At 50.7% G+C, this 27,505-nt stretch overlaps 1 protein-coding gene across 2 annotated transcripts; it reads left to right on the forward strand.

The window, feature by feature from the left end:
• Nucleotides 1-26,468, forward strand: SUPT5H (SPT5 homolog, DSIF elongation factor subunit). Of its 2 annotated transcripts, none has more exons than XM_068527327.1 (30): nt 1-67; nt 336-413; nt 4,844-5,009; nt 8,701-8,766; nt 9,303-9,314; nt 9,841-9,910; nt 10,007-10,075; nt 10,184-10,249; nt 10,539-10,569; nt 11,317-11,385; nt 14,831-15,082; nt 16,278-16,367; nt 16,476-16,546; nt 18,122-18,227; nt 18,459-18,552; nt 18,642-18,778; nt 19,210-19,365; nt 19,465-19,611; nt 20,470-20,616; nt 20,703-20,828; nt 21,754-21,838; nt 22,164-22,283; nt 22,367-22,469; nt 22,553-22,680; nt 22,772-22,877; nt 23,332-23,490; nt 23,608-23,776; nt 23,891-24,094; nt 25,862-25,957; nt 26,050-26,468. In XM_068527327.1, exons 2-30 carry the CDS (start codon nt 339-341, stop codon nt 26,191-26,193), a joined length of 3,264 nt encoding a protein of 1,087 aa, XP_068383428.1. In that variant the 5' UTR covers nt 1-67; nt 336-338; the 3' UTR covers nt 26,194-26,468. The 2 variants fall into 2 exon arrangements, with proteins under 2 accessions (XP_068383428.1, XP_068383429.1); XM_068527328.1 differs by lacking the exon at nt 1-67 and adding an exon at nt 129-153.
• Nucleotides 26,469-27,505: the final 1,037 nt, after the last annotated feature.

Raw genomic sequence — 27,505 nt, forward strand, 5'->3', positions numbered from 1 at the left:
ACGTCAGTCTCAGTCAGGCGTCGTGTGAACAGTGGCTGGTGCCGAAGGCGGAGGTGGCACCTGAACGGTGAGCGGCTGGGTTGGAGGCCGTGGTGGCAGGCCCGGTCGCCGGGGGCCAAGGAGGTGTAGAGACCGGATTCGGGAACTCGGGAGGTATAGCGGGTGGCGTGGGGGGGGGGGTGGTCCCCTTTCGGGATCACGGTTGCCGGAACGAGGCTGCCGGAAGTGCGCTGAGGGGATTTTCTTCTCCCCGGGAACCCGAGGGGAAACTGAGGCTCGGGGTGGGGCTCGGAACTGGGGGAAGCGCTGAGGCCGCCGTCTTTTCCTGCGAGCAGAAGATGTCGGACAGCGAAGACAGCAACTTCTCCGAGGAGGAGGACAGCGAGCGCAGCAGTGACGGCGAGGAGGCCGAGGTCTGTGGCTGGGACGCTGGGGGAGGCATTGCGCCTGGGGACGGGACCAGGGCAGAACGGCCCATGTGGGAGCTTAGCGGGGATCAGAAGGAGCTCTGGCCTCTGGGAGCTTCCAGGTTGTCAGGAGAGATAGGGAAGTAGGCAAGCCCAAGTCAAGCAGAGGCTCAGGTGCTGGAGGCCGGGGATGTTCCAGGTACAGTGAGATAACAAGTGATGTGTCTGAAGGACTTGGCATATAGTAAGAACTCACTATTAGTCTTTATTTTTAGGTGTGCTCAGTCATTCCAGAAATATACTTCTAGTGTCTACTACATGCTAGACACACTTCTTTATCCTTGGGCTACACCAGTAGACAAAACAGATTTTTAGAATCTTTCTTTGCTCTGGTGAAGGTAAACAAACGTAACTGAGAAGTAAATCATTTAGTTAGCTAGAAGGCACTCTGGAGGAAAGTAGAGTAGAGAAGGGGAATAGGGAGTGCTGGTTGCACTTTGAGTAGGGTGATCATGGTGAGTCTGGGAGGGTGACATTTGGAAAAAGATTTGTGAGGTGAGTGAGTGAGGCATGTCATGTGGAAGAAGGGTGTTCCAGTAATGGGGAACTGCAAGTGCAAAGTTGGGAGCATGTCTGTGGTGTTCAAAAAGTAACAAGAAGTTCGGTTTGGCTGGATCAGAGTGAGTGCAACATAGAAGTAACAGGAGCCAGATCTTGTCGAATCTTAAAGGGTGTGGTGAGGAATTTGTGCTTAACTGAGTGAGGTGAAGCCATGAGAAGGTTTTGAGCAAAGGAAGCATGTGATCTAATATTTTGAAAGGATCACTTTAGCTTCAACCCAAAGGGGTCTGTTGAATGTCACTGTTTTAGGAACCAAATAAACATTTCCTGGGACATACCTGATTTCAATATTATTTTATTAGCTATTAGCCTGTTTTATTTATTTCTCATTTACTCATTTGTTGAACAGGTAAATGTTTGAGCATCTATTGCTATGTTCCAGATACTTCCTAGGTGTTGGAGAGAGTGGAGCAAGGCAAATTTCTGCCTTCACAGAGTTTACACTTGGTAGGCAACAATTACAGACAAACAAAGAGATGGCAGTATGATTATAGAAATGTTAACTTATTGCTTAAGTTAGTTGCCAACACCTGTAGAAATTTCATGTAAAAATCAAGCTTTCTGGCTTTTCTGGGACAATGGGAGGAGCCAGCAACCTGAGTGACACCCACAGCAGCCCTTTTCTCAAGAAGTGGCACCCCCTCTTTAAAGCTGGGAATTCTCTCCAGTTCCCAGAATATATTAATTGCCATTTGTCATCATGCAGATTTAAGAAAAGGAAAGATTTCATAAACCTGTGTTCTGGAAAACATCAGGTAGGTGAAGAGTGCCATAGGTTTCCCTTGAGCTGCCCTACTGATTTACGTTTCCTGTTTGCCCTCTGCAGGCATTTGATTGTCAATCCTTGTTGTGTCCTTTGGGGAGTCCTCAGCTTGCCATGGTGGGAATGGGACAAGAGGGAAGATGACACGAAGGGCCTTTAACTTGAAGCTGTCTCACTGAGTCCTTGGTCTCTGACTCATGGCTTCAAGACACTTTGCTTGTGGTTAAAGCCTGGTGGTAATGAGACCCTCATGAGCTCTCTGTCTTGAGGTGGAGGTAGTTTTATAAGCAGATGGTTTCTCCAGGGGATGCTGAGGACGGACTGTGTAAGAGCGCGTTCAAGCCCTGAAGTAACGTAGAGATAGTAGTGAGAGCCATCTCCTCAGAGGATGCGGAGCCAGGTTTGGAAAGAAGACTGCTGGGACTGAGCCAGGGAGATGATGACAAGGTTCCGAGAAGTCAGGCTGTGGTCCTCTTGTAGTTTGAGTTGTTAAAGTAAGGGACATTGTGGGCTAGTTAGGATTCTGTATTAAGCAAATAGAATTGACCCTTGAACACGACGGATTTGAACTGCTTGGGTCCGCTTATATGGGGATTTTTTTTCAATAGTAAGTTGTACTGCATGAGCCAAGATTGGTTGAATCCTGAGATGCAGAACCGTGGATACGGAGGAACCTTGTATTCGGAGGGCTGGCCATAAGCTATGTGTGGATTTTTGACTACCCAGAGGGTTGAAGCCCCTAACCCCCATGTTATTCAAGGGTCAGCCTTATTTTTTTAAAGTCATTTTCTGTTCCCAGCCCCAGGCTGGGTGGTGTGTTAGGGACCCAGCAATGCCTGAGCTAGCATGGGCCTTTCACTTAGGGAGCTAGCTCTCGGTGGTCAGGGCTGTGATGGAGGAAGCCCAGAGAGTTGTGAGCCCAGAGAATGTGCCTGACTCCCTGGTGGGGAGGGGGCAGGCATCACTTCCTGGGCATCGCTTCCTGGAAGAGAGGGTATTTTGATTGAAGTATGAACAAGAGGCAGAAGAGAAAGGCTTTTTATGTTGAGGACCAGGATGGATGATGGACAGTGCTATGAGAGCATGCTGTAAGTGGTTCGGTGTGGCTCGAACCTAGCATTTAGGAGGGGGAGCCCAGCGAGGCGGGATGAGAGGGAGAGGCAGAGGGCACAGTGTGCACTCCCAGACCAGGCTGCTAGGGAGCTGGTTCTTTACCTGAGGGCAGCGGGGAGCCGTGGCTGTGTTTTAAGCAGGGGACCAAATGATCATATTCGTGTTTTTTTGTTTTGCTTTGTTTTGGTTTTGTCTGTTTTTGTTTTTTGGCCTCATGGTGCGGCGTGTGGGATCTTAGTTCCCTGACCTGGGATTGAACCCGTGCCCCCCTGCAGAAGTGTGGAGTCTTAACCACTGGACCGCCAAGGAAGTCCCCCAGATTCGTGCTTTAGGTCATAGTTTCCCAAGAGTGTAGGATGTTTTCCAGGTGGGGAGTAATGAGAAGTGCTTTTAGGTGGAATAAGAATAAGACCTGAAGCCGCATTGACTCATTTTTAGTGAGAAAGTTATTTTCTTTTTAGTTGCACACCCTGTCTTTTAATTGGGTCATGGAGAAAGTTTCACTTTAGTGCTACTGTGTCTTGAACACCTTTCTGAAATTTGCTAGTCTCTGTGTTTGGCAGAGAGAACAGGCCTTAGACTTAGCCTGCAGCAGGTAACAACATCATGTTGGGACTTAGTAACATTGTTTTCATTGTTTTGCTTTTATCATTATGGTTACTTTCTGTTTATAACTAGCTAACCTTTAAAGAGTTTTAACTTCTGAAACATCTCAAAACAAGTTTGCCTCAGATGTAAAAATTTTAGTGAATTTAAAGAAAATATTAGATAAATGGGTTGTACCGATGTGGACATGGCAAGAAGTCATGAAGTTAATGAGGGAAGGGTTGAAGTTTGGGGAACACTGTTTTGTGTGGATCATTTCCTTTTGTGGTTTGTATGAAAAAGAGGGATTGGAGGCCAAGAGACAACAAAGGAACCTGGGGCAAGGATTCAGATTTAGAGGGCAGTGTTCTAGCCTAGGCTAGGGGCTGTGCAGATGGGGAAGAAGGGACGGATTGTAAGAGATGATGCTCAAAAAGCAGAAAGGTCAAGAATTTGGTACCTGATGGGAGCTAGAGGAGGCAAGCACAGGTCTAGGGGAAGACACAGAGGCCAGTTTGGGGTATGGTGGTTGTGAAGGGCTCAGAGGACATCTGAGGAAGGTATCCAGGAGGCTGCTGGCACATGAGGGTCTCTAGTTCTGGAAAAAAGTAGGGGACTGGAGACAGATGGGATGTCATCTACAGAGACAGTAAGTGAGATAGTGGAAGGTAAAATGGCCAGGAAGAGAGTGCATGGAGGGAGAAGGAAAGTTGGCCCTTGGTTGAACCCTGGTGATTGAAGCCAGTATTTGCGAGGTGAGCACAGTAAAGGGAGCCTGCAGAGGAGCAGGCGGAGAGGTTGGAGAAAAGCCAGGAGAGTGCGATGTGGCAGACACCAAGGGAAGAGCATTTCCCTACATAGAGAGTGGTCGGTGGTGTGAGAGGTCTTATAGGTAAGGACCAGAGCATGTCCATAGAATTAGCTGTGAGAGGCGGTCAGCGGCCTTGGCAGCAGTGTAGACTGGAAACAGATATGGGAGTCGTTGTCACAGAGATGCCCACCACAGCCAAGGGAGTGGATGAGATGGCCCGGGGCAGTTGTAGCACGGACAGAGACAAGAGCCAAGGACCAGACCTAATGCAGTGATAACATTTAAAGGCTCAGTGGAGGCTAGCAAGGAAATCTAGTTGGGGGTGGGGTCAGCTCCCAGATATTGGTTGGGTGGATGGCGGTGCTGTCACTGAGATAGGATGGCTACCAGGGAGGCCTGGCCAGGGTGGAAGGGCATGTATGCAGAGCAGAGGGGGCTGGGATCGTCCAGGCAGAGCTGAGGTCAGATTTAGGGGTGGAGAGCATGGTGTCTGGATTTGGGGGGTTCAGTACACTGGTGCCCCAACCCTACCTGACCCTGCAGGTAGAGGAGGAGCGGCGGAGTGCAGCAGGTAGTGAGAAGGAGGAAGAGCCTGAGGAAGAAGAGGAGGAGGAAGAGGAGGAGGAATATGATGAGGAAGAGGAGGAGGAAGATGATGACCGGCCCCCCAAGAAACCCCGCCACGGCGGCTTCATTCTGGATGAGGCTGGTATGTGACAGGGCTGGCGAGTGCTGAGCAGAGGCTGGACTTCCACCTTCAGTTCTATTTCTCCAATGTACTTTTTTTTTTTTTTTAAATTTATTTTTATTTTTGGCTGTGTTGGGTCTTCGTTTCTGTGCGAGGGCTTTCTCTAGTTGCGGCAAGCGGGGGCCACTCTTCATCGCGGTGCGTGGGCCTCTCACTATTGCGGCCTCTCTTGTTGCGGAGCACAGGCTCCAGACGCGCAGGCTCAGTAATTGTGGCTCACGGGCCTAGTTGCTCTGCGGCATGTGGGGTCTTCCCAGACCAGGGCTCGAACCTGTGTCCCCTGCAGTGGCAGGCAGATTCTCAACCACTGCGCCACCAGGGAAGCCCTCCAATGTACTTTTTAAACATTTTCTTTTGGTAAATGTCAGACACACGATTGTAGGGTAGTTTACGGAGCCCCTGTGTGCCATCACGTAGCATCAGTAGTGAACAGCTCAGTGCTGCACCTGTTTTGCTTATTCCTTCTCACTCCCACCCACCACTGGATGATGTTGAAGCCAATCCCAAATACATAATTTAACCCCAAAATATTTCATATGTATTCCTATAAGATAGATCCTTTTAAAACCCAGTTACAATGCCATTATCCTCCTTTAAAAAACTACTAATCGTGAAAAGTTCAGATGATCTAGAAGTAGGCAGCTGGACAGGGTAGTGGAGGCTGACAGATGCATGTCCCTTCTGGCCTCGCTCTGCTCTTTTCTCCACGTGGCCCTGGGCAAGTTGCTGCCTGTCTGTCTGAGCCTCTTCTCCCCCTTGTACAGGGGGACAGGCAGTTCTGCCTACTTCAGCAGGGATATTTTGGGGATTTGGGGGACTATGCATGTAAAGCACGTCAAGCTGATGGCGGCCCAAAGTGTAATGCCCAGCCTGCAGTAGGCCCTCAGAAAACAGGGTTATTATTTATGTTACAAAGACCCACAATGTATCTGCTGTTCTGTAACTGCTTTTCTGTTCAATGCTTGTGGAGGTAGATATAACATAGATAGTTTAGGTTAAATGAGTTAATTCTTGAAAGTTTTCTGAACATTTGGCAGGTACTCAGTAAATTTTAGCTGCTCTCATCATCATCATCATCATCATTGTTGAAATATCTGTTTTTTCCCATGGCTGCACATTGTTCCATTCTGTGATGTGCTTTATGGAACCAGTCTCTTGTGGGACGTTGATGTTGTTTGTAATTTTCAGTAGTATAAGCAGTACTGCCGTGAACATCTTCATATAACATTTAGACTCACATATGCAAGTTATTACCTAGATCAGGCATTCTTAATCTTTTTTGTACCGTGACCCCTTTTGGAGTCTGGTGAAACCTATGGAAGTGTGATTCCCTGACCCTTCTCAGAATCACGTTCTGAAATGCATTAAAAAAATACATAGGATTCCAAAGAAAACAATTATATTGAAATACAGTATCTAAATATTAAAAGAACATTGTGATGTATGTGCTTCTTTTTTAGCACATTGAAATAACAAGATTTAGTGGAGGATCTGTTAAGAATCTAATTTTGAAGTAACACTGATTGTGAGTAATATTTTGAGGTATCTATAGCTGTACTGTGCTATGAAAATATCAGATTTCATGGCTAATACTACTGTGGTTTGTTGCCATTGCACATAATTGATGTAAATACTAAATTTCACTTAGAGATTAGTGAAAATGAAGATGTAGTTTTTTCATCTAACACAGATGTGGCAAATTTTTTACATGGTAAATCCCTGTAAGTCAAATTGCTGGACAAAGGGGATGCATATGTTTTTAAAGCTTTTTGATATCTTTGGCCAAATATCAGCTCCTGAAAAAGTCACACTACCTGATACTCCCACCATCCATACATGAGAGTGCTTGTTTCCCACACGCAGGTAAAGAGGAGCGACTTGGAACACCACCCTTCATTTTCTTGGGACCTTCTTACCTGAGAGGAAACTAGGGAACAGAGGGGCAGGAGATGCTCTAGGTGTTCCTGGTTCTCAGAGAGCTTCGGCCCTTTTCTGAAAGGCTGAGAGGGAGGGAGTCCTTGCTTAGAGAGAAAGTCTTAGACAGCAGATGGGCTCAGATCAAGAGAACGGATAACATGCCATGTGACAAAGATGTGGGCCACTAGGGACACCCACTTGGTGGTGGTGGGAGTGACATTCAGCACTGCCTGTGGCGGTGCCCATTAACATCTACCACACCAGGACCCTAGATTCAGCAATTCCCTTTTAGGAGTTCACCCCACAGGTACATAAGGATACAAGAACAAAGACACTTGCTGCAATCCTGTTTGCAGTTGCAAATGTTTGGTGACTTAGGTGTCCATCGATGATAAGGGCTTGGTATAATGAACTATAGGACAGATAATGAGGCGTGTGCTGCTATGGAAGAGCTCCAAGCTACTAGTATTGCTTTAAGAAAGAGGGTGGGATACAACAGTGTGTTAAAAAATTGTGTGGAAGGGGACTTCCTTGGTGGCACAGTGGTTAAGAATCCACCTGCCAATGCAGGGGACACGGGTTCGAGCCCCGGTCCAGGAAGATCCCACATGCTGCGGAGCAACTAAGCCCGTGCGCCACAACTACTGAGCCTGCGCTGCAGAGCCCGCGAGCCACAACTACTGAGACCGCGTGCCACGACTACTGAAGCCCACGCGCCTAGAGCCCGTGCTCTGCAACAAGAGAAGCCACCGCAGTGAGACGCACGCAACCACAACAAAGAGTAGCCCCCGCTCACCACAACTAGAGAAAGCCCGCGCGTAGCAACAAAGACCCAATGCAGCTAAAAATAAATAATAAATAAGTTTATAGAAAAAAAATTGTGTGAAGGGAAAATAGTGGTGGGGGATTTATATGCATTTCTTATATAAGGTCAGATTATCTCTAGACTAGAAGCTGGTCACGTCTGAGAAAGGGGACTGAAAGGGGTTAGAAATGGGAGGGAGACTCACTGTACACTTACATCCTCTGTACACTTTGGATTTTTTCATTGTGTGTTGTTTCAGTTTTTAGTGTAATATTCGATACATACAAAAGAGTATATGTAATGTAGGGGAGAGGTTAAGCGCATGGACCCTGGAGCCAGACTGCCTCTCAGGTATCAGCTGAGAGTCTTTAGGCAAGTTAGGTGACCTCTCTGGGTCTCAGAGCCCTTACTGTAAAATTAGAACAATGGTGGTACCTCCCTTAGGGTTGCCAGGATGATTCAATGAGGAATTTGGGAAGTACTCAGAGGAGGGCAGGGCACACAGTATGCTCTCAATAAGGGTTGGCTGTTACAAATGTAAGCTAATAATAAAACCAACAAACCACAAACCCTATCTTTAAAAAAACAAACAAATTAAAAAAACCTATATACCAATTTTCCCTTCCCTTGATAGTTGGGAGGGAACTTTTCTGCTTGCTTATTTTTATCTTATTTTTAAAATGGATCTGTGGGTGGTAGGGGGAGGGATGACTTTTAGAGTCAGGCGGATCTGCACATTAGACCTGACCCTGCTACTTGAAGCAGTTCTGAGGCTTTGGGTGAGAGCCTTACCTGTCCGAGCCTCAGTGTCCTGACCTGTGAGGTGGGGATTTGTAGTGCCTGCTGCTCAGAGATGTTTCCTGGGAGCTGCTGTCATGCGGTCATCTTTCCCCTGGATGCTCCCCTGACCACCTGGTGTTCCCGTTTCAGATGTGGACGATGAGTATGAGGATGAGGACCAGTGGGAGGATGGAGCAGAGGACATCCTGGAGAAAGGTGTGTGTGGGCCCCACCTCCGGGAGACACTGGGGGTGTGGCAGAGAGGGTCTTGAGAGCCCATCCCCACCCCCATGCCCTGAACCACCCCAACCCACACCCTCCTCACCTTGCTTCTTTCTGTCGTTGCCAGAGAGGCCAGCTCCGCACCCTTTTCCTTTTAGGCCCATGAGTTGGGGGGATGTGGGCTGTGGGGAGAGGACTCTGGGCTCCTAGGGCCCCAGTGAATCCCTTCTGGGGGCTGTGGGGGTGGGACAGGCTCTATCCCAAGATACCCCCCACTTCCTGGGCCAGTGCCACCCCTTCCCTGTTATTTTCCGTTCTGTGCGCCTCATACATTTCGGCTTCTCCCCCCACCACCTGGTGCCTGGCCTTTACTTTTGATTTTCAACCTTCTTGTGTCCCTCCCTTCCCCTTCCCCCAACCCATTGGTTGATTTCGCTGCTATAATTTTGCTCATACTTTGTCTGCCCTCGCCCACCACCACCACCACCACCACCACCACCACCACCACCACCTCCTCTTCCTCCAAGTAGAAGAGATTGAAGGTAAGAACCTGAAAAGTGTGGTTCCCCGACCCTCCTCCCATATCCTGACATATCCTCCTTCCTGCCTGTGGCACCCTCCCTCACCCCTGACCCCTCCCCGGCCCCGGGGGCTCTGACTCACGTAGGGTCCAGAGGCAGGGGGTCTGGGGCCAGGTCTCCAGCAGTTGTTGGCCTGGGAAAGCGTGTATGTGTTTATGTGTGCGTGTATGTGTGAGTGTGAGCGTTGCCGGTAGCAGGGTGAAGGGGTGGGGGGACTGGGACGGAGTTCAGGATGTGTTTAGGCAGTGGCGATGAGATGGGGAACAGCTGGATGTCCCCAACTGCTGGGCCCCATCCCCAAGGAGGACACTGAGAAGCAGGATGCTGAGTAGGCCAGAATAGGAAGGTGAGGGTTAGGGGTTTCCTCAGTGAGGTATCTGCTGCCCCAGGACCCACCTCTGACCCCCTTAACCCCCACCGCTTTCTCCAGGCCCCTGCTTGCTCTTCATCTCCCCTTACTCACCCCATCTGCCCATTTTTTTTGCAGCCTCCAATATCGACAATGTTGTCTTGGATGAAGACCGTTCCGGGGCTCGCCGCCTGCAAAACCTCTGGAGGTAAGCAGTGAGGGGAAAGGGAGGTTTGGGGGCAGGTCAGCCCACCCTCCTCTCCTCAACCTTCAATTCTTGTTTACTTTCCCCCTCACACCCCAGGGACCAGCGAGAAGAAGAACTGGGCGAGTATTACATGAAGAAATACGCAAAGTCATCTGTGGGAGAGACGTAAGGGTGTGGGCTGGGCTGATGGGAGGCTGGGAGCAGGTGGTTCCTTTCTGAGAAGGGTTGGGGTCTGACAGACCCCTTCCTTCCTGATGGCCCTTCTCTCTCCAGGGTGTATGGAGGATCCGATGAGCTCTCGGATGACATCACCCAGCAGCAGCTGCTCCCGGGAGTCAAGTAAGGGGGTGGGACAGGAGGGCCGAGGTGGGAACTTTTACTGGGGTGATGTGCCCACATGGCTCACTCCCTGAGATAAGTCAGGTCACAGTGTCACACAGACAGAGTGGTGGATGGTGGGGAAAGAGGGGAGGGGCAGATTGGCACTTTTCTCCTTCTCTCTGCTTATGGACGGAAGGATGGAGAAGGGAGAGGGTGTGGAGGGAGAGGAAGAAGGATGGGTGTGGTGATTTGTATGTTTCATGATGAGACAGTTTCACTAAAAGGCTTGCTTTTCCTCCCCTGTCAGGGATCCCAATCTGTGGACTGTCAAATGTAAGGTGTGTGCTCTGGCCTCATGGCCTGGGGGAGGCAGGGGAATGGGAGAGGTGACCTCGTTGGGGGGAACTCGCCTTCTGTCTTTCCTGGGTCTCCTTGATCTGTCAGTCTCTTCCTTCTGTCTGCCTCTACATCCTTCTCTCTCCCCCCCACCCTCCTCCTCCCCTCCCCTCTCCCTCCCTCCCTCCCTCAGTGTCTCCTCCCTGTTTTTCTTGCTGGCCATTACTCTTGCTCTGTAATCTCTCCACCTCTCTTGCTCCTCTCTCTCTCCTACTTTATCTTTTTTTTGGCCACGCCACGTAGCTTGCAGGATCTTAGTTCCTCAACCAGGGATCGAACCCAGGCCCCTGGCAGTGAGAGCGCCAAGTCCAGCCACTGGACTGCCAGGGAATTCCCGCTGTCTTACTTTATCTTTTTTGACTGATGATTCTTTCTTTCTTTCTTTTCTTCATTGAGGTATAGTTGGCTTACAATATTATATAAATTTCAGGTGTACAACATAGTGATTCACAATATTTTAAACATACTTCGTTTATAGTTATTAGAAAATATTGGCTATGTCCCCTGTGTTGTACAATATATCCTTAAAGCTTTATTTTATTTTATACATAGTAGTTTGTACCTCTTAATCCCCTACCCTTTTCTTGCCCTCCCCCGACTCTGTCTTTCTTGCTGCTGTCTCCTGCCCCCTTTTCTATGTCCTGTTCTCCATCTTGTCATTTCTCTTAAGTCTGCCTTTCTTCTTCCAGATTGGGGAGGAACGGGCCACAGCCATTTCCTTGATGCGCAAGTTCATTGCCTACCAGTTCACAGACACGGTAAGTCGGGTAGGCAGGCAGCTTGTGGGTGAGAGACAGGTAAAGCCCAGAGTGGGGGACAGTACAGGTTCAGGGGTACCAGGTACCCCTTGCGCTGAGCAGCACTGCCTGTTAGGTGAGCTGCTTCAGCTAGAAAATGACCACTTTCTGGATCAAAGTGTTCTTCATGCCTGACAGAGGTACTGTCTTCATCCTCTCTGCATTTCTGGCAGGATTCCCCAGCCTCTGCACCCCTCTGGAAGTCAGCCATCTAGCTCCCTGAGCCTTTTCTGCCTGAGAACGAGTTCTGCCTGTTCACCAACCCTGGTGGGCAGCTGTCACCCTTTTACTATTTGGTTGGGAGTCCTACCATAGGGCAGTATGGCTATGTGCATTACAGAACAGGCCTTTTGGGAGGAGAATTCCTTCCTTCTCTCTTTCACTCAGTTATCAAAATCCGCTGAGCCCCTCCTCTGGGCTGGTCCCGGCATTGGGAGATGCTGAGGATACAGCCCTGACCATGCCAGAGCTGGTCCCTGCCCCTTAAGGGCTCATTCACACACAACACACAAAACATGAAGTAATGCCGCCTGCGTGCAGGGCAGCAGATTCTGCATTAAGGGCACAGATCTTTCTTTAGACTCCTGGGTTTTGAATCATGCCCCTGCTGCTTCCTCGCTGTGTGACCTCTATCAAGCCGCTTCCCCTCGTTGCACCCCTTGCTTGCCCCTCATCATTAGGATTAAGTATCTTTGAATATGTCCAACCCTTAACTGGGACTTGTTCTGCAGCTTGTGTTCAGTAAATGTAATTATGTCATAGGCATAATTGTTAGTTTTAGAACCAGGACGTGCTGGTTGGTAACTTTCTCACTGAGTATGATTTGTGTTAGGCTGAGTGCATAGCTTTTACCTGCCGAAACAGTGGGTGTGTGTCAGTGGGACCAAGTGGACAGTTGCAGGATTTGCAAATCATGATTTTGAATGTGCTCAAACTTCTACCCTGTGCCCTGGGCAAGATTCTAGTGACCCCATTTGAGATGGGACTGAAGTGGTACATGTATATCATGAAAGCCAAAATCTCTCCATACCCAAGTCCCATTTTTCAGAAGTAATTACTGTTGGTTTGTGTGTCTTTCCAGACCATCTTCTCTGCATATTGAAAAATAGGTATTTAAAAAAAATAAAATGGTATTATATACCTATCATTCTGCAGAGAGCCTTTTGTCAATACCATAGTCATCTTTCCATGACAGTAAATATAAGGTTGTTTCCATTTTTCACTATCACAATGAATACAAAACAAACTAGGTGCTTTTTAAAAAATTGAAATATAATTCACATACTGTATGAAAACATGTTGCTGGATTTGGTCTTCTATTTCATTAAAGATTTTTGCATCTATGTTTATAAGGGATGTTGGTGTGTAGTTTTCTTATGATGTCTTTGTCTGGTTTTGGTATCAGGGTAATAATGGATTCATAGGACTAATTGGGAATGTTCCCCCCTCTTCTATTTTTTAGAAGAGTTTGTGAAGGAGTGGTATTAATTTTTTAGATGTTTGGTAGATTTCACCAGTGAGGCCGTCTAATCCTGGGCTTTGGGGGTGTGTGTGTGTCTGTGAGAGTGTGTGTGTGTGTGTGTATGTTTTTTGCTTATTAATTCAATATCTTTACCTCGTATAGGTCTATTCACATTTTCTATTTCTTTTTGAGTCAGTTGTAGTAATTTATGTCTTTCTACAAAAAAATTTATTTCCTTCAGGTTATCTAATTTATTGGCATGCAGTTATTCATAGTATGCCTTAAAATTCTGTAAGTTTGGTTGGTAGTAATGTCCTTTCTTTCATTCCTGATTTTGGTAATTTGAGTTTTTTCTTTTTTTTCTTGGTCAGTCTGGCTAAAGGTTTGTCAAATTTGTTGATCTTTTCAAAGAACCAACTTTTGGTTTTGATGGTCTTCTCTATTGTTTTTCTAACCTCTGTTTTACTTATTTCCACTCTGATCTTTATTATTTCTTCCTTCTGCTTGTTTTTGGGATTAATTTCCTTTTTCTCTTCTAGTTTCTTAAGGTGGAAGGTTAGGTTATTGATTTGAAAAAAATTTTTTTTAAGTTGGTGTTTACAGCTGTAAATTTACCTCTAAGCATGGCTTTCTCTGCATCCCATAAATTTAGTATGTTGTGTTTCTGCTTTCATCATCTCAAAATATTTTAAAATTTCCCTTACGATTTCTTCTTTGACCCACTGGTTACCTAGAAGTGTGTTCCGCATATTTGTGAACCTTGTAAATTTCCTTTGATTTCTGACTTCATTCTGTGTGGTTGAAGAATATATTATACTTGATATGATTTCAGTCCTTTTACATTTGAGACTTGTGTTGTGGCCTAACATATGGTTTATCCTGGAGAGTGTTCAGTGTGCCCCTGAGAATTCCACTGCTGTTTGACAGAGTGTTCTAGATATAGATGTCTGTTAAGTCTTGTTGGTTTGTGGAGTTGCTCAAGTGTTCTGTTTTCTTGTTGATCTTCTAATTGTTCTATCCATTGTTGAAGGTGGGGTATTGTAGTCTCCAATTATTATTGGTGAATTACCAATTTCTCTCTTCATTACTGTTGGGTTTTGCTTCCTATATTTTGAGGCTCTGTTGTTAGGTTCATATATATTTATAATTCTTATATCTTCTTGATGGATTGAACTTTTTTTTTTTTTTTTTTGGATTGAACTTTTTATCATTATTAAATGTCCTCTGTCTCTGGTAATAATTTTTGTCTTTAAGTCTGCTCTGCTGTTAGTATAGTCACTCCAGCTCTCTTTGGTTCTAGTTGCTTTTTCCACAGAACATATGTTGGATATCTTTCTGTGTCACTACATATAGATCCATCTCATTGTTTTTTTAAGTACTACATTGTATTTCATGGTACAGGCAGACCTCGGAGATACTGGTTCCAGACCCTCACAATAAAGTGAATATCATAGTAAAGCAAGTCACATGAATTTTTTTTGTTCCCCACTGCAAGCAACAGTTATGTTTACACTATACTGTATTCTATTAAGTGTGTCATAGCATTATGTCTAAAAAAAACAATGTACATACCTTAACTAAAAAGTAATTGCTTTTGGGAAAATGGCACCGATAGACTTGCTCCCTGCAGGACTGTCACAAACCTTCAGTTGTAAAAAACACAATAGCTACAAAGTGCTATAAAGCCAAAGAGCAGTAAAACGAGTTATGTCTGTATGGTTATTCCATAACTTAATAAGTCCCTGTTTGGGGGCATTTAAAAATTTCCAGTCTTGTTTGTTTTCTATGCTAAACGGCTCTGCAGTGAATATCCCTGTGTTGGGGTCATTGCACAAACATGTTGCTGAGGGATAAATTCCTAGAAGAGAGACTGCTGAGGTGGCGGTCATTCCTGGTACCAGCAGTCGTGTCTCACTGTCTCTTTTCACTGGCTCGGCCCTCCAGCCCCTGCAGATTAAGTCGGTAGTGGCACCAGAGCATGTGAAGGGCTACATCTACGTGGAGGCCTACAAGCAGACCCATGTGAAGCAGGCCATCGAGGGCGTGGGCAACCTGCGGCTTGGCTACTGGAACCAGCAGATGGTACCCATCAAGGAGATGACAGATGTGCTCAAAGTGGTGAAGGAGGTGGCCAACCTGAAACCAAAATCCTGGGTCCGCCTCAAGCGGGGCATCTATAAGGACGACATCGCTCAGGTGCCCGGGGCTGGGCTGGGGTGGGGCGGCCGAGGAGGCCAGGGCTCTCTGTTCTGTCCTCCCCTCCTTTCTCTTTGTCCTTTCCAGCCCCCTGACTAGTGCAGAGAGCAGAACCCCACTCGGATCAGGTGAAGCAGAGTCTGGACTTTGTTGCGAGCACACAGGAAACGGATGACCATCTTCTGTGCATGTTCTATGCGTGTTGAGTAAAGATCTGAAGGTGGTGAGGGAGTCAGCCACGTGGAGTTCTCGGGGAAGGGGTGTGGCAGAAGGCAGCCCATGAGCTAGGACCGTCACTGGCTGAAGCAGAGTGAGTGAGGGTGAGAGTGGCAGGAGATGAGCTCAGGGAGGCAGCGGGGCCTGTGGCTCATCCTAGAGCTTTGGCTTTTACTGGAGTCAGATGGGAGGGTTCTAAGGGACACAGCGTGGCTTGGATTTTGATAGGATTACGCTGCTGACTGCATTGGGACTAGACCACTGGTTCTCAAACAGGGGTAACCCCAGGGGACATTGCACAACGAATGGAGACATTTCTGGTTGTTTCATCTGGGGAGGGAGTTGAGTCTGATATCTAGGGGCTAGAAGCCAGGGGTGCTGCTAACATCTGTCAAGGCGCGGGACGGCCGCCACAACAAAGGCTTACCCGGATGAGAAACCCTGCAATAGACTGGATGGGCCACAGGAGCAGGGAGACCAGTGAGGAGACTGCTGCCACAGCCTAGGTGGCAGGTGATGGTAGGACAGGACTGAGGCTGCAGTAGTAGAGGAGTGGGGAGAGGTCAGAATTTTTGAAGGCAGAGCTGACCGGTTTGCTACCAGGTTGGATATGGGTGTAAGAGGAAAAAAGGAGTGAAGAATGCCTCCCACGTTGTGTGCCTGAGCAGAAGGAAGGATGGAGAGGGACAAGATGGGGAGAGGAGTGGGTTTGGGGCGATCAGGAGGTTAGTTTCAGTTATGCTGGGTGTGCGGGACCTTCTAGACATCCAGGTGGAGATGTCAAGATGGCAGTGGATACTCAGTTTCAGAATGGAGGGAAGACAGGCTAGAGAGTGAATTTGGGGGACTTGTCAACGGTTTCATTTCTTCCCCATAACCCTCTGTCCCTTGCCCTTCCTGGCATCTCCTTTCCCTTCCTGTGTCCGGGGTCAGGAGGGGAGGGCTGGGCCCCTGCTGACCACCTGTCTGGCCTTCTCAGGTGGATTATGTGGAGCCCAGCCAAAACACCATCTCCCTGAAGATGATCCCGCGCATCGACTACGACCGCATCAAGGCCCGCATGAGCTTGGTATCGTGGGGACGTGCTGCCGGTGGGGAGAGGGGGTGCTTGATTCCCCTGCTGGTGGCCAAGCCCTCGTCCCTCACCCTTCCTACTCATGCCCCTTTCCCTACACAGAAAGACTGGTTTGCCAAAAGGAAGAAGTTTAAGCGGCCTCCACAGAGGCTGTTTGATGCAGAAAAGATCAGGTGAGTGTCCTTGGGCTGGGCCAGGCCGGGTGCCCAGAGCTGTGGTGTAGGATGTGCCTTTGCAGGTTCCTCGACAGGGCTGGGCTCCTGGAGCCATCCGTAGTTTGTGAGTGGTTAGCTTAGCAGTATAGCCTTAGCCACGTTATTTAACATCCTTGTGCCTTGGTTTCCTCTGCTGCAAAGATTATAATAGTAACCTCCGCTTCCTAGGATTGTATTGAGACTCAAATGATTTAATATGCGTGTGTACCCAGAACAACACTTGACACCTAGTAAGTGTGATTAATGGTGTCACATATTGAAATGAGATTTATTGACACATCAGGCTTTATAAAGTCTCTTACCCTCATCTCCTGATGCCTGGACACCTCAGTTGTGGGTACAGAGCCCCTTCCACTCAGGGTGTCTCCCTCCCCCTCCCCGCTGGATAGAACATTGGAGCAGCCCAGGGTTTCCAGTGTTCCAGGGCTGCCGGGGGCTCCAGCGGGAGGGCAGGAGAGGAGGAGGTGGAGAAACAAGAGCCAGTGACACTTTTCCTCTGGTCCTGTTCCGGAAACGCATCATGAGTAGCTAGTTTTTCATTCTGTTAAAGGCTGGACTGTAGAATGAGCCCTTTGATTTGCCAGGCTGGGCTAATACCTCCAGGCCAGGCCAGATTAATACTTCACATACCTGAATTGGACTCATTTACACCACTGGTCTCCACCCATCTGGACATCCCCTGCTGAGCACAAACTAGAGTGACCCTTCCCTGCCCTCCAGTAGCCGGTCTGACGCAGTGCCCAGACATGCGCAGCTGAGCAGTCTCGCCTCTTGCCAAATGTACCATGTGAATGAGAAGATGATTGAGCAGTTGGCAGGAGGAGCTCAGCCTGCTCCCCAACGCTCCCTTTTTGAGAGTGGGGCAGGCTTTCCCTCCCCACTCTAGAAGCATGGGGCAGGAACTAAGGTCCCCCTGTCCCACATGCAGGGCCAGTAGAGTTAAGCACAGGCTTGGGAGTCCCACCCCCCTGCATCTGAATCTTGACTCTCAGACTCAAGGGCTCGGCCATGTTGGCCATGTGGTGTGCCCTCCCTGAGCCTCATTCTCTCATTTCCCTGGAAACAAGGCTCATACTACTGATGTCATGGGCTTTGGGGAGGAGTCAGTGAGGTCATATGTGTCTGTGAGTGTTAACTGTTAGCAGTGTCTGATACTTTGTCTAGCTAGTACTCACCGAGTGCCTGCTGTGTGCCAGGCCCTATTATAGGGGAAATAGTGAATAAAAGATGCTAAGTTCCCCCCTTCTGGAGCTGCCATTCTAGTTAGGAAGATGGGTCAAACTTGCTGTAGTGGAAAATAAAGCAGGGACGGGGGGGCAGCAGGGTGCAAGAAGGTGGGTGCTGTGCGCCCTTCCATTGAGGCGGGGCCTTCGGGCTTTGTGAGAGGTCACTCTCGCCAAGGGATGTGTATTGGGAGGGGATGGCTCAGGCATCCTGTGTCCTTTTCCCCTTTTGCCAGCAGAGGAGACTGAGGTACAGCAAGATTCTCCCTTAACCTCCCCTTCCAATGTTCTCTCCCCCACAAACTCCCAGGTCCCTGGGGGGTGACGTTGCCTCTGATGGTGACTTCCTCATCTTCGAGGGGAACCGTTACAGCCGGAAGGGCTTTCTGTTCAAGAGCTTTGCCATGTCTGCTGTGGTGAGGGTCCCAGAGGGGGTCGTGCTAATGGCGGTGGGAAGCGGGGAGGCCAAGCTTTCTCCCTCCTGCAGTCCAGGCCCCAGAGCAGTGGGTTATCTGGGCTTGTCTCGGATCCTCAAGTTAGGAGTATCCCCAGGGGATTAATCTCACCATCTCTCCAGTCTGCTCAGCTGGGCTGTGACGCTGACTTTCATCCACGTCCTTCTCTTCCTCTTGCTTCTTGGGGCTCAGATCACGGAGGGTGTGAAGCCCACACTCTCTGAGCTCGAGAAATTTGAGGACCAGCCAGAGGGCATCGACCTTGAGGTGGTGACTGAAAGCACAGGTATTTGGTCCCGGTCAGTAACCCAGGCCAAGGAGGGGGCCGGCCCATGGTGAGCAGCCCTCAAGTTAGCCCTGTGCCTCGCCCCGCAGGGAAGGAGCGGGAACACAACTTCCAGCCTGGGGACAACGTGGAGGTGTGTGAGGGTGAGCTCATCAACCTGCAGGGCAAGATCCTCAGCGTGGACGGCAACAAGATCACCATCATGCCCAAGCACGAGGACCTCAAGGTGGGTACCATGCTGCCCATATGTACGTGGTGGGTTGAGGGCATGACGAAACCGTGGAGTAATCTTGAGGTCACTGGTTTTAGTTTGCTTAGGGGTGGTTGTGTCTGAGGCTTGTCTAGGCCCAGCATGGTGTGTCTGGGGTGAGGCTGTCTCCAGGTGGGTCTGAGGAGGTGTCTAGTCTGGTGTCATATGTCTTGGGGACAGGCTGTCTCTGTGCGGGGTAAAGGTTGTCCAGGCTGATATCCTGAGTCTCCGGGGTAGGCTGAGGTTGGTCCAGGTGGCCTGGGGTAGTCTGTGGTTGGGGGTGTGAGCCTGGAGTGGGTTTTGGCCAGGGTCTTTCTGAGACTACGAGTGGAATCTGAAGATGGGTAGACGGGTGGGTTGTGGTGACTTGCCCTGACTTGCTCGTTGTCCTCACACCCAATCCCTAGGACATGCTGGAGTTCCCGGCCCAGGAACTTCGGAAGTACTTCAAGATGGGGGACCACGTGAAGGTGATTGCCGGCCGGTTCGAGGGCGACACAGGCCTCATTGTGCGGGTGGAGGAGAACTTCGTCATCCTCTTCTCTGACCTCACCATGCACGAGGTAGCTAGCGGAAGGCTGGGAGCGGGGTGGATGTGCCAGGAGGAGACCGAGGCCGATGAGCCACATGGACCCTGCTTCACGCTTTCCCATCTCCCACAGCTGAAGGTGCTCCCCCGGGACCTGCAGCTCTGCTCGGAGACGGCATCAGGTGTGGATGTCGGGGGCCAGCATGAATGGGGGGAGCTGGTGCAGCTGGACCCCCAGACCGTGGGTGTCATCGTGCGACTGGAGCGGGAGACCTTCCAGGTGTGTGTGCTGCACGCAGAGGCAGGCTTACTTTAGGGGCTTCCTCTCCCTCCAGCTCCTCATCCTGGGAGGTGGCCGAGCATGGTGGCTAAGATCCCAGACTGCTCAGGGTTGCAGACCTGGCTCTGTCACCCATGGCCGGCTGTGTGATATCAGGCAAGTGCGTGTCATTTACCCTCTCTGTGCCTCAGTATCACACCCTGTAAAAAGAAGATAGCAGCAGCATATACTTCGTTAGTTGTGACTGAATCCGTGATACCAGATACGTACCCAGGCATTCGGTGCTTTCTCAAGGGCTGGGTGCTGCTGGTGCCTTCCTCCCCTTCACCGTGCATGTGGGAGCCACAGAGCATAAATGCTTAGGACACTGGGCTCTGGATTCACAGCTCTGTTGCTCTGTGCTGTATGACCCTGGGCTAGTAACTTACACTCTCTGGGCCTGAGATTTCTCCTCTGTAAAATGGGAATTGAGACAGCATCCATCTCAGAGGGAAATTTTGAGGCCTCAGTGAAATCTTGTGTGAAGAATTTAGCATGGGTCTGGCACAGAGTGATGGGTAGACATTAGCTATTATGTTAACATCTGTTCCTCTGCTCATCTCTCAGGTCCCTGATGCTCAGTTGCCATGGAGGCGCCTCCCAGAGGGTGTTATGGAATGACTGGGGACATTTTCGGTTGACCCAGTGCCTGGGGGGTGGTTCCCTGACATTACCTGCCCCAGAGTCAGGGAGTCTAGACGTCCTGCAGAGCTTGGGACAGTCTCCTACAGGAAGAATCATCCCACTGCAGGGGAGCCCTGCTCCCCATCACCCCTTTCTACTCTCATCTCCTCAGTATCCCCTTCCCTCCCTCCATAGGTGCTGAACATGTATGGGAAGGTGGTGACTGTCAGGCACCAGGCTGTGACCCGGAAGAAGGACAACCGCTTTGCCGTGGCCCTGGACTCAGAGCAGAACAACATCCATGTGAAAGACATTGTCAAGGTCATTGATGGCCCCCACTCAGTGAGTATAAGCTCCTGCCCATCTGTCACCTCTGAAAGAGTTGGGGTGGGACATGGCCACGAGAGTGACTGTCCTTCCCCATCCAGGGCCGGGAGGGCGAGATTCGCCATCTCTTCCGCAGCTTCGCCTTCCTGCATTGCAAGAAACTGGTAGAGAACGGGGGCATGTTTGTCTGCAAGACCCGCCATCTGGTGCTGGCAGGGGGCTCGAAGGTGAGGCAGGCATGGTGGCACCCTGTCTGTTGGCTACCTGACTCGGCTCTCTGACCTACCCTGGCCCCAGGAGTGACAAGAATGGGCTTGTGGAGGATTAGGAGGGCAGGTGTCAGTGTCAGGTCCTTGGCAGAGTATGGAAAAAAAGGGTTATTGGGATACTGAGCTATTTACCAAATCATTTGTTCATTCAGTTTTATTGTGCACCTGTTAGGTGCTTGACACTGGAGGTACGGCAGTGAACAAGACAGAAACATCTCTGCCCTTCTAGTGCTGCTGCTCTGGAGATGAACAGATAAATAAATACATGCATAGTACAGCTGGGGCTGACGGCAAGCACTATGAAGAAAAATAAAACGGGATAAGGAGACAGAGAATGATGGGGTCTGCTGCTTTACATAGAGGAGGTTAAGGAAAGACTCACCTCCTTGAGGAGGTGGCATTTGAGCAGAGACCTGAAGGAAGGGTCAGAGAGCCACCTGAATGTCTCAGGGGAAAACAAAGTTCCTGAGGTGGGATTTGTAGGGAAGTTGTACAGAACCAGGTATCAGAAAGGAAATCAAACCTGGGATCTGGGGAGCTGGGACCAGGAGATGGTTTTCTCAGGCCCTGCAGGTGGAATGCTGAATTCCCATGGCTTGCAGTTTCTGTGTCACTGGGGGTTTAAATTCCTGACTACCACATTTTAGTCTCACTCCTTGCCCAAGGGAGGCCTGGGCCTCTTGACTGACAGGCCCACAATGGCATAGGGGTGACTGTTTTCCCAAAGGGAAATTGAGGCATTGTGACCAGAAGGAGGGAGGCATGGCTGCTGGGCAGGTTCAAGCAGGAACTGTTCCCAGATGGCAGCAGGCAGTGTGGTACAGGGGCTGGGAGCCTGTCACCCAGGCCCTGCCTTCCAGTTCACTTCTTGCCCTTTCCCCAGCCGCGAGATGTGACCAACTTCACAGTAGGTGGCTTTGCCCCTATGAGCCCCCGGATCAGCAGCCCCATGCACCCCAGTGCTGGAGGTGAGGGGAATTTGGGGTGGGGATATGTCTGGGGGGTGGAAGAGAGAGGCTGTTGAGCCCACACTCACTGAGTGTCTGCTCTGGGCTGGCCCGGCCATGATGGGGCTCACAGCCCAGGGGAGACCCGACCCCCCCACCACAGTGCAGCCCAGGGTGGTTAGGGCTGTGATGGGAAAGCCCAGGGCTCTGGTGGGGGGCCCCCAGAGGAGCCTCCTAACCCAAGGGTGGAGGGAGTCAGGGGAAGAGGGGGCTGGAGGGTACCCTGGCTGTGGGCACAGCACATGAGAGGATGGCCCCGGGGACTCGTGACAGTCTTCTTCCCCAGGTCAGCGTGGTGGCTTTGGCAGCCCGGGCGGCGGCAGTGGCGGCATGAGCAGGGGCCGGGGACGGAGAGACAACGAGCTCATCGGCCAGACTGTGCGCATCTCCCAGGGGCCTTACAAAGGTGACCTGCGAGGCCATGTGGAGGCCTGGGGAGGGGCACGGTGAAGGAGAGCCACCTGGCCTGACCTCCTGCCTCCCCACCAGGCTACATTGGCGTGGTAAAAGATGCCACGGAGTCCACAGCCCGTGTGGAGCTGCACTCCACCTGCCAGACCATCTCAGTGGACCGTCAACGCCTCACCACGGTGTACGGGCCAGGGCAGGGCTGGGAGGGAGGTTGTTGGGTGGTGCAAGGGCCCTACTCACCCCACTTGTTCTCTGTGTCTACAGGGGCTCACGGCGCCCGGGTGGCATGACCTCGACCTATGGGCGGACACCCATGTATGGCTCCCAGACTCCCATGTACGGCTCTGGCTCCCGCACGCCCATGTACGGCTCTCAGACGCCTCTCCAGGATGGTGAGCACTCCCAGGGGACGGGGATGAGGGGCAATGTGGGGGGATCTGGAGCCAGGACAGAACTGATAGACACACATCTCTCCCGTTCCAGGTAGTCGCACCCCACATTATGGCTCTCAGACGCCCCTGCATGATGGCAGCCGCACTCCTGCCCAGAGTGGGGCCTGGGACCCCAACAATCCTAACACACCATCACGGTGAGGGCCAGGAGCTGGGGGCTGGGGCAGGGTTCCCTGAGCCACTGGGTGTGTGTGCCCATGTGCGTGAATGGGTCTGCTGTGTTTCTGTGGGATGGACGGGTCTGTGTGGTCCACCCTGAGTTCTCTGCGCCCAGCCCCAGGCTGGTCATGTGAAGGGGTAGGAAAGGCTGGGGCTGGGGGCAAAGTAATCTCTCCAGCTCCCATCATAGTAGCATGCTGTGGTCAAGACCTGGGCTTGGAGACAAATTGTGTGATCTTGGTCATGTGACTTTGGGCAGCCTCATCTCTATTTCCCAAGTCTCCTCACCTGTGAAATGGAGGCCCCTGGATGGGGCTGTTTGTGAGGATGAAGTTGCCTTGGTTTTGCCTGGTGGTCAGCACTGTTCTGGAAGCATTTGCTATATCATTGCGATCACCACAGTCATTCTCAACAGACGTCTCTCCCCAACAGGGCTGAGGAAGAATATGAATACGCGTTCGATGATGAGCCGACCCCATCCCCACAGGCCTATGGGGGCACCCCCAATCCCCAAACACCTGGCTACCCAGACCCCTCATCCCCGCAGGTCAACCCGCAGTACAACCCGCAGACGCCAGGGACGCCAGCCATGTGAGTCCACTGGGGCTAGCCCTTATCAACCGCTGCCCAAACCCTCCCCACTGCCACCACCTCCTCTCCCCTTCTAACGCCCCCAACTAATGCCCCTCTCTCTCCTTGTCTCTGCAGGTACAACACAGACCAGTTCTCCCCCTATGCAGCCCCCTCCCCGCAAGGCTCCTACCAGCCCAGCCCCAGCCCCCAGAGCTACCACCAGGTGGCGCCAAGCCCAGCAGGCTACCAGAACACCCACTCCCCAGCCAGCTACCACCCCACCCCCTCGCCCATGGCCTATCAGGTACTGCTCACTTGGCACGCCCTTGAGGGTGGTGGGCTAGGATGGGCCTTGGGCCTATAGGGACAGCCAGGCTAAATAACCTGTTCCCAATGACCCCATCCCTTTTCCCTACAGGCCAGCCCCAGCCCGAGCCCTGTTGGCTATAGTCCGATGACACCTGGAGCTCCCTCCCCTGGTGGCTACAACCCGCACACACCAGGCTCAGGCATTGAGCAGAACTCCAGCGACTGGGTGACCACTGACATCCAGGTGAAGGTGCGGGACACCTACCTGGATACCCAAGTGGTGGGGCAGACAGGCGTCATCCGCAGTGTCACGGTAAGTGGGGCCCAGGCTGGTGGATGGGCAGGCATCCCTTGCTTTGGGGTCCCCAGTCTCTCTGGTTACTGTTTTCTGTTTTCTTTGTAACTGTCTATCCCCATTTTCCAGTACTCATTTATAGCCGGAAAAATAGATGTGGAAAGGTTTGGCATGTAAGCTCTACAGGGCAGGGACTTCTGCATTTTGTGCTCATGGCTGGGCCCCCACCGGCCTGGGACAGTGACTGGCAGCCAGGAGTGTGGTTACTTTTTGACACTCATCTGAGATCAGTTCAGTAACATGGACTAAGTGCTCCTCTGTGCCAGGCTTCGGCTTAGCGCCGGGCACCCACGCCCCCGGGCGTTCCCAGCTCCAGCTCTGCTGGCCTCTCTCCATTCTTCTCAGTCACTGAATTCTCTGCAGCCTCAGGGCCTTTGCTTATTACTTTCCTCTGTCTAGAACTCTCTTCCTGTTATTCTTTGTCTAGTTAACTCCTACTCATCCTTCAAGAAAGCACTTGGGCTGTCTCAGATCTGTCTCTTATGGGTCCATGTAATTCTTTTTCATGTTATCTACCTGCTTAAAAGCTTAAAGTTTACCCTGGTGTGGTTCTTTGATTACCAAGCCTATATTTTCTTCCCAAGTAGGCCCAGTTCCTAGATGAGGGACGACACCTTGTTGGCCCTTCAGTAAATATTAATTGAATTAATTAAACACCAGAGAGGAAGACAGCTCCAGGCCCTACCTTCACAGATTTCACATTCCAGTGGGGGAGACAGACATGTCTCCAGACAGTGACAGCCCAAGTGGCCAGAGCTGGGATATGGGAAGCCCAGAGGGCAAGGGGAGCTATGTGAACCCAGGGGAGGCACCTTATCCAACTTTGGAAGGGATCAGGGAGGGCTTCCGGGAGAAGGTGACATCTGCGCTGAGACCTGAAGAATGAACAGGAGTAAGCCGAGAGAAATGGCCGGGGAAGGGGTTGAGTGTGTTCCAGATAGAGTGCACGTGCAAAGGCCTGGAGGTGAGGGAAAGCCTGGCACATTTGGGGGGTTGAAGTCTCTTCATTGTGGCTGGAACATAAAGATTCAATGGGGAAGGTGAGTGATGAGGCCAGAGGAGTGGCTGGAGCTGGTCACATGCCAGCCTGGGGAACTTGGATTGTGTCTTGAGGGCAGTGGTGGGTGGTGGAGGAATCTAAACAGGGGAGTGGTGGGATCAGATCTGTGGTTTGGAATCAATTCACTATGTTGCTCTGTCATAGTTGGATCAGGGGCTGGGAGCCCAGAGGGAGGTCAGGCTGCACTACAGGGCTGTGGGGAGGAGAGGAAGGAGGGAGGTGGGAGAGACCCTCAGGAGGCTGAATGGACAGGCCTCAGAGCTGGAGGTTGTTGGTGAAGTTGCTGACTAAGACGAGGTCTAGAGCTCTGGCTGGTGCCGGGGACCATGGGGCCATCCTTGAGACGGGGACCCGGGAGGAGGAGCGAGTGTGAGGAAGAAACTGAGGCCAGTTTGGGGCACGATGAGTCAAGAGCCTGAGAAACAGTCTCCCTTTTGGCCTAAGTTAGCTTCATGCTGGTGCTTCCCTTGCTGATCTGATCACCCTGCCCCCATACACCACAGACCCCAGGCCTTGGAACCAGGCCCAGCCTTCACCTTTCCTGCCCCTGTGTCACTTTGGGAAAGTGACTTCTTAGAATAAGCCCTGATCCTATGTCCCTTGAGGTGGGGTATCAGTCCTGTGTTGGGAGCAGGCCAGGCTGACCAGGCTGTCCCCACCCCCAGGGAGGCATGTGCTCCGTATACCTAAAGGACAGCGAGAAGGTTGTCAGCATCTCCAGTGAGCACCTGGAGCCCATCACCCCGACCAAGAACAACAAGGTAAGGGAGGACAAAGGGATGTGGGGGCATTGGGCTGCTGCCAAGGACTGTGACCCCATGTGTCGTGTCATCCCCGCCCCGCCCCCCCCCAGGTGAAGGTGATCCTGGGTGAGGATCGGGAAGCCACAGGTGTCCTGCTGAGCATTGATGGCGAGGATGGCATAGTCCGCATGGACCTGGATGAACAGCTCAAGATCCTCAACCTCCGCTTCCTGGGGAAGCTCCTGGAGGCCTGAGGCAGGCAGGGTGGACTTTGGCAGATGAATTTGGCAGATGGAGAGTGTCCCTCCTTCCTTCCCTGGCCCTTGGCTCTGACACAGGATCTGGGCCCTGGAGCAGGGCTAGCCGGGTTGATGAGGATTTATTTTCCTTTCTGGGTTCCTGTTTCCCTCCCTGATATTCATGGGAATCAGAGTAGAGTCGACAGGGAGGGTCCCCACCTTCTTGTACTCCACCTTCCCCAGCTTTCTTTTGTGTTACGGTCTTTCAATAAAAAGCTGTTTGGTCAAAAGTCCTGTGTGTGTGTGTGTGTGTGTGTGTTCTGGTTTGTAAGTGGGGTCATTTGCAGACCCCACTTACTTCCATGCTGTGTGGTCTTAGGCAAATAACAGTCCTACAAAAGCCTGTTTCCCCATCTAGAAAATGATACACCCTTCCCCAGAGGGCTGTTGAACGTATAAGACATTGGAAAGAGATTATTAGAACAGAGCCTGCTATGTGATTGACAAAGTTACATCTTACTCCTGCTTGAGTTACGTTAAGCGAAAATCAGTGAGTATCCCTCAGGAAACCTAAATTCCTCCTTTGGTGCAGGTTACAGCATTTGATAGTCTTTTCTCTTGAGCCTACATAGCAGTGACACCAGAATTGCTGTAGCTTGTCTAAGGGCGTGGGGATGGGGAGCAGTGTGGAGAGTGGGCTTAGTACTTGACCTTCCTTCACTTTCCTCATTTGATATTCACATGTCTCTTTACAAATGTAATATAAACTGTATTATAAAATAGTTCAGATGTTTAAAAAGGTATGTTAGGAGCACCCATGTCCCCACCACCCAGCATAGGAACCATATGTGTACCAGATAGGAAGGACCCACTTGAGCAGCACACCCAGTCCATTCCCCTCCAGAAGTAACCGCACCCTGAATCCTGTCTTTTCCTAACTTCGTACATTTACTACCTTAGTAAATGTCCCTAAATGTTGTGTGGTGATTTATGTGTTTTTAAAGTTTACATAAACAGTATCAGACTTGTTTTCCTCTCAAAATAATTTGAGGACGATTCATCGTGGTTCCTGTAGCCTCTAATTCATGGATTTCCTCTTAATATCCCGAGTCCGCCAGATACCGGCAGCTGTTCTTTTGGCTGAACCTCCATGAAACTGGCTGGCTTTCCAGACCCATTTTAAGAAGCTCACGGGAGGAGGGGCAAGAAAGGGTTCGCAGAGTGGGAAGGAAGACGGATGAGGCCTCCGGGCCGCACGTGAGGAAGAAGGTGTGTAAAGGTGGCTTTCAGGTTTTAGGACAAATCAAGCAGCCATTGCGTCCCTCCG

The sequence above is a fragment of the Eschrichtius robustus genome, chromosome 19, assembly GCF_028021215.1.
Source record: "Eschrichtius robustus isolate mEscRob2 chromosome 19, mEscRob2.pri, whole genome shotgun sequence".
In the NCBI taxonomy this organism is placed as follows: domain Eukaryota; kingdom Metazoa; phylum Chordata; class Mammalia; order Artiodactyla; family Eschrichtiidae; genus Eschrichtius; species Eschrichtius robustus.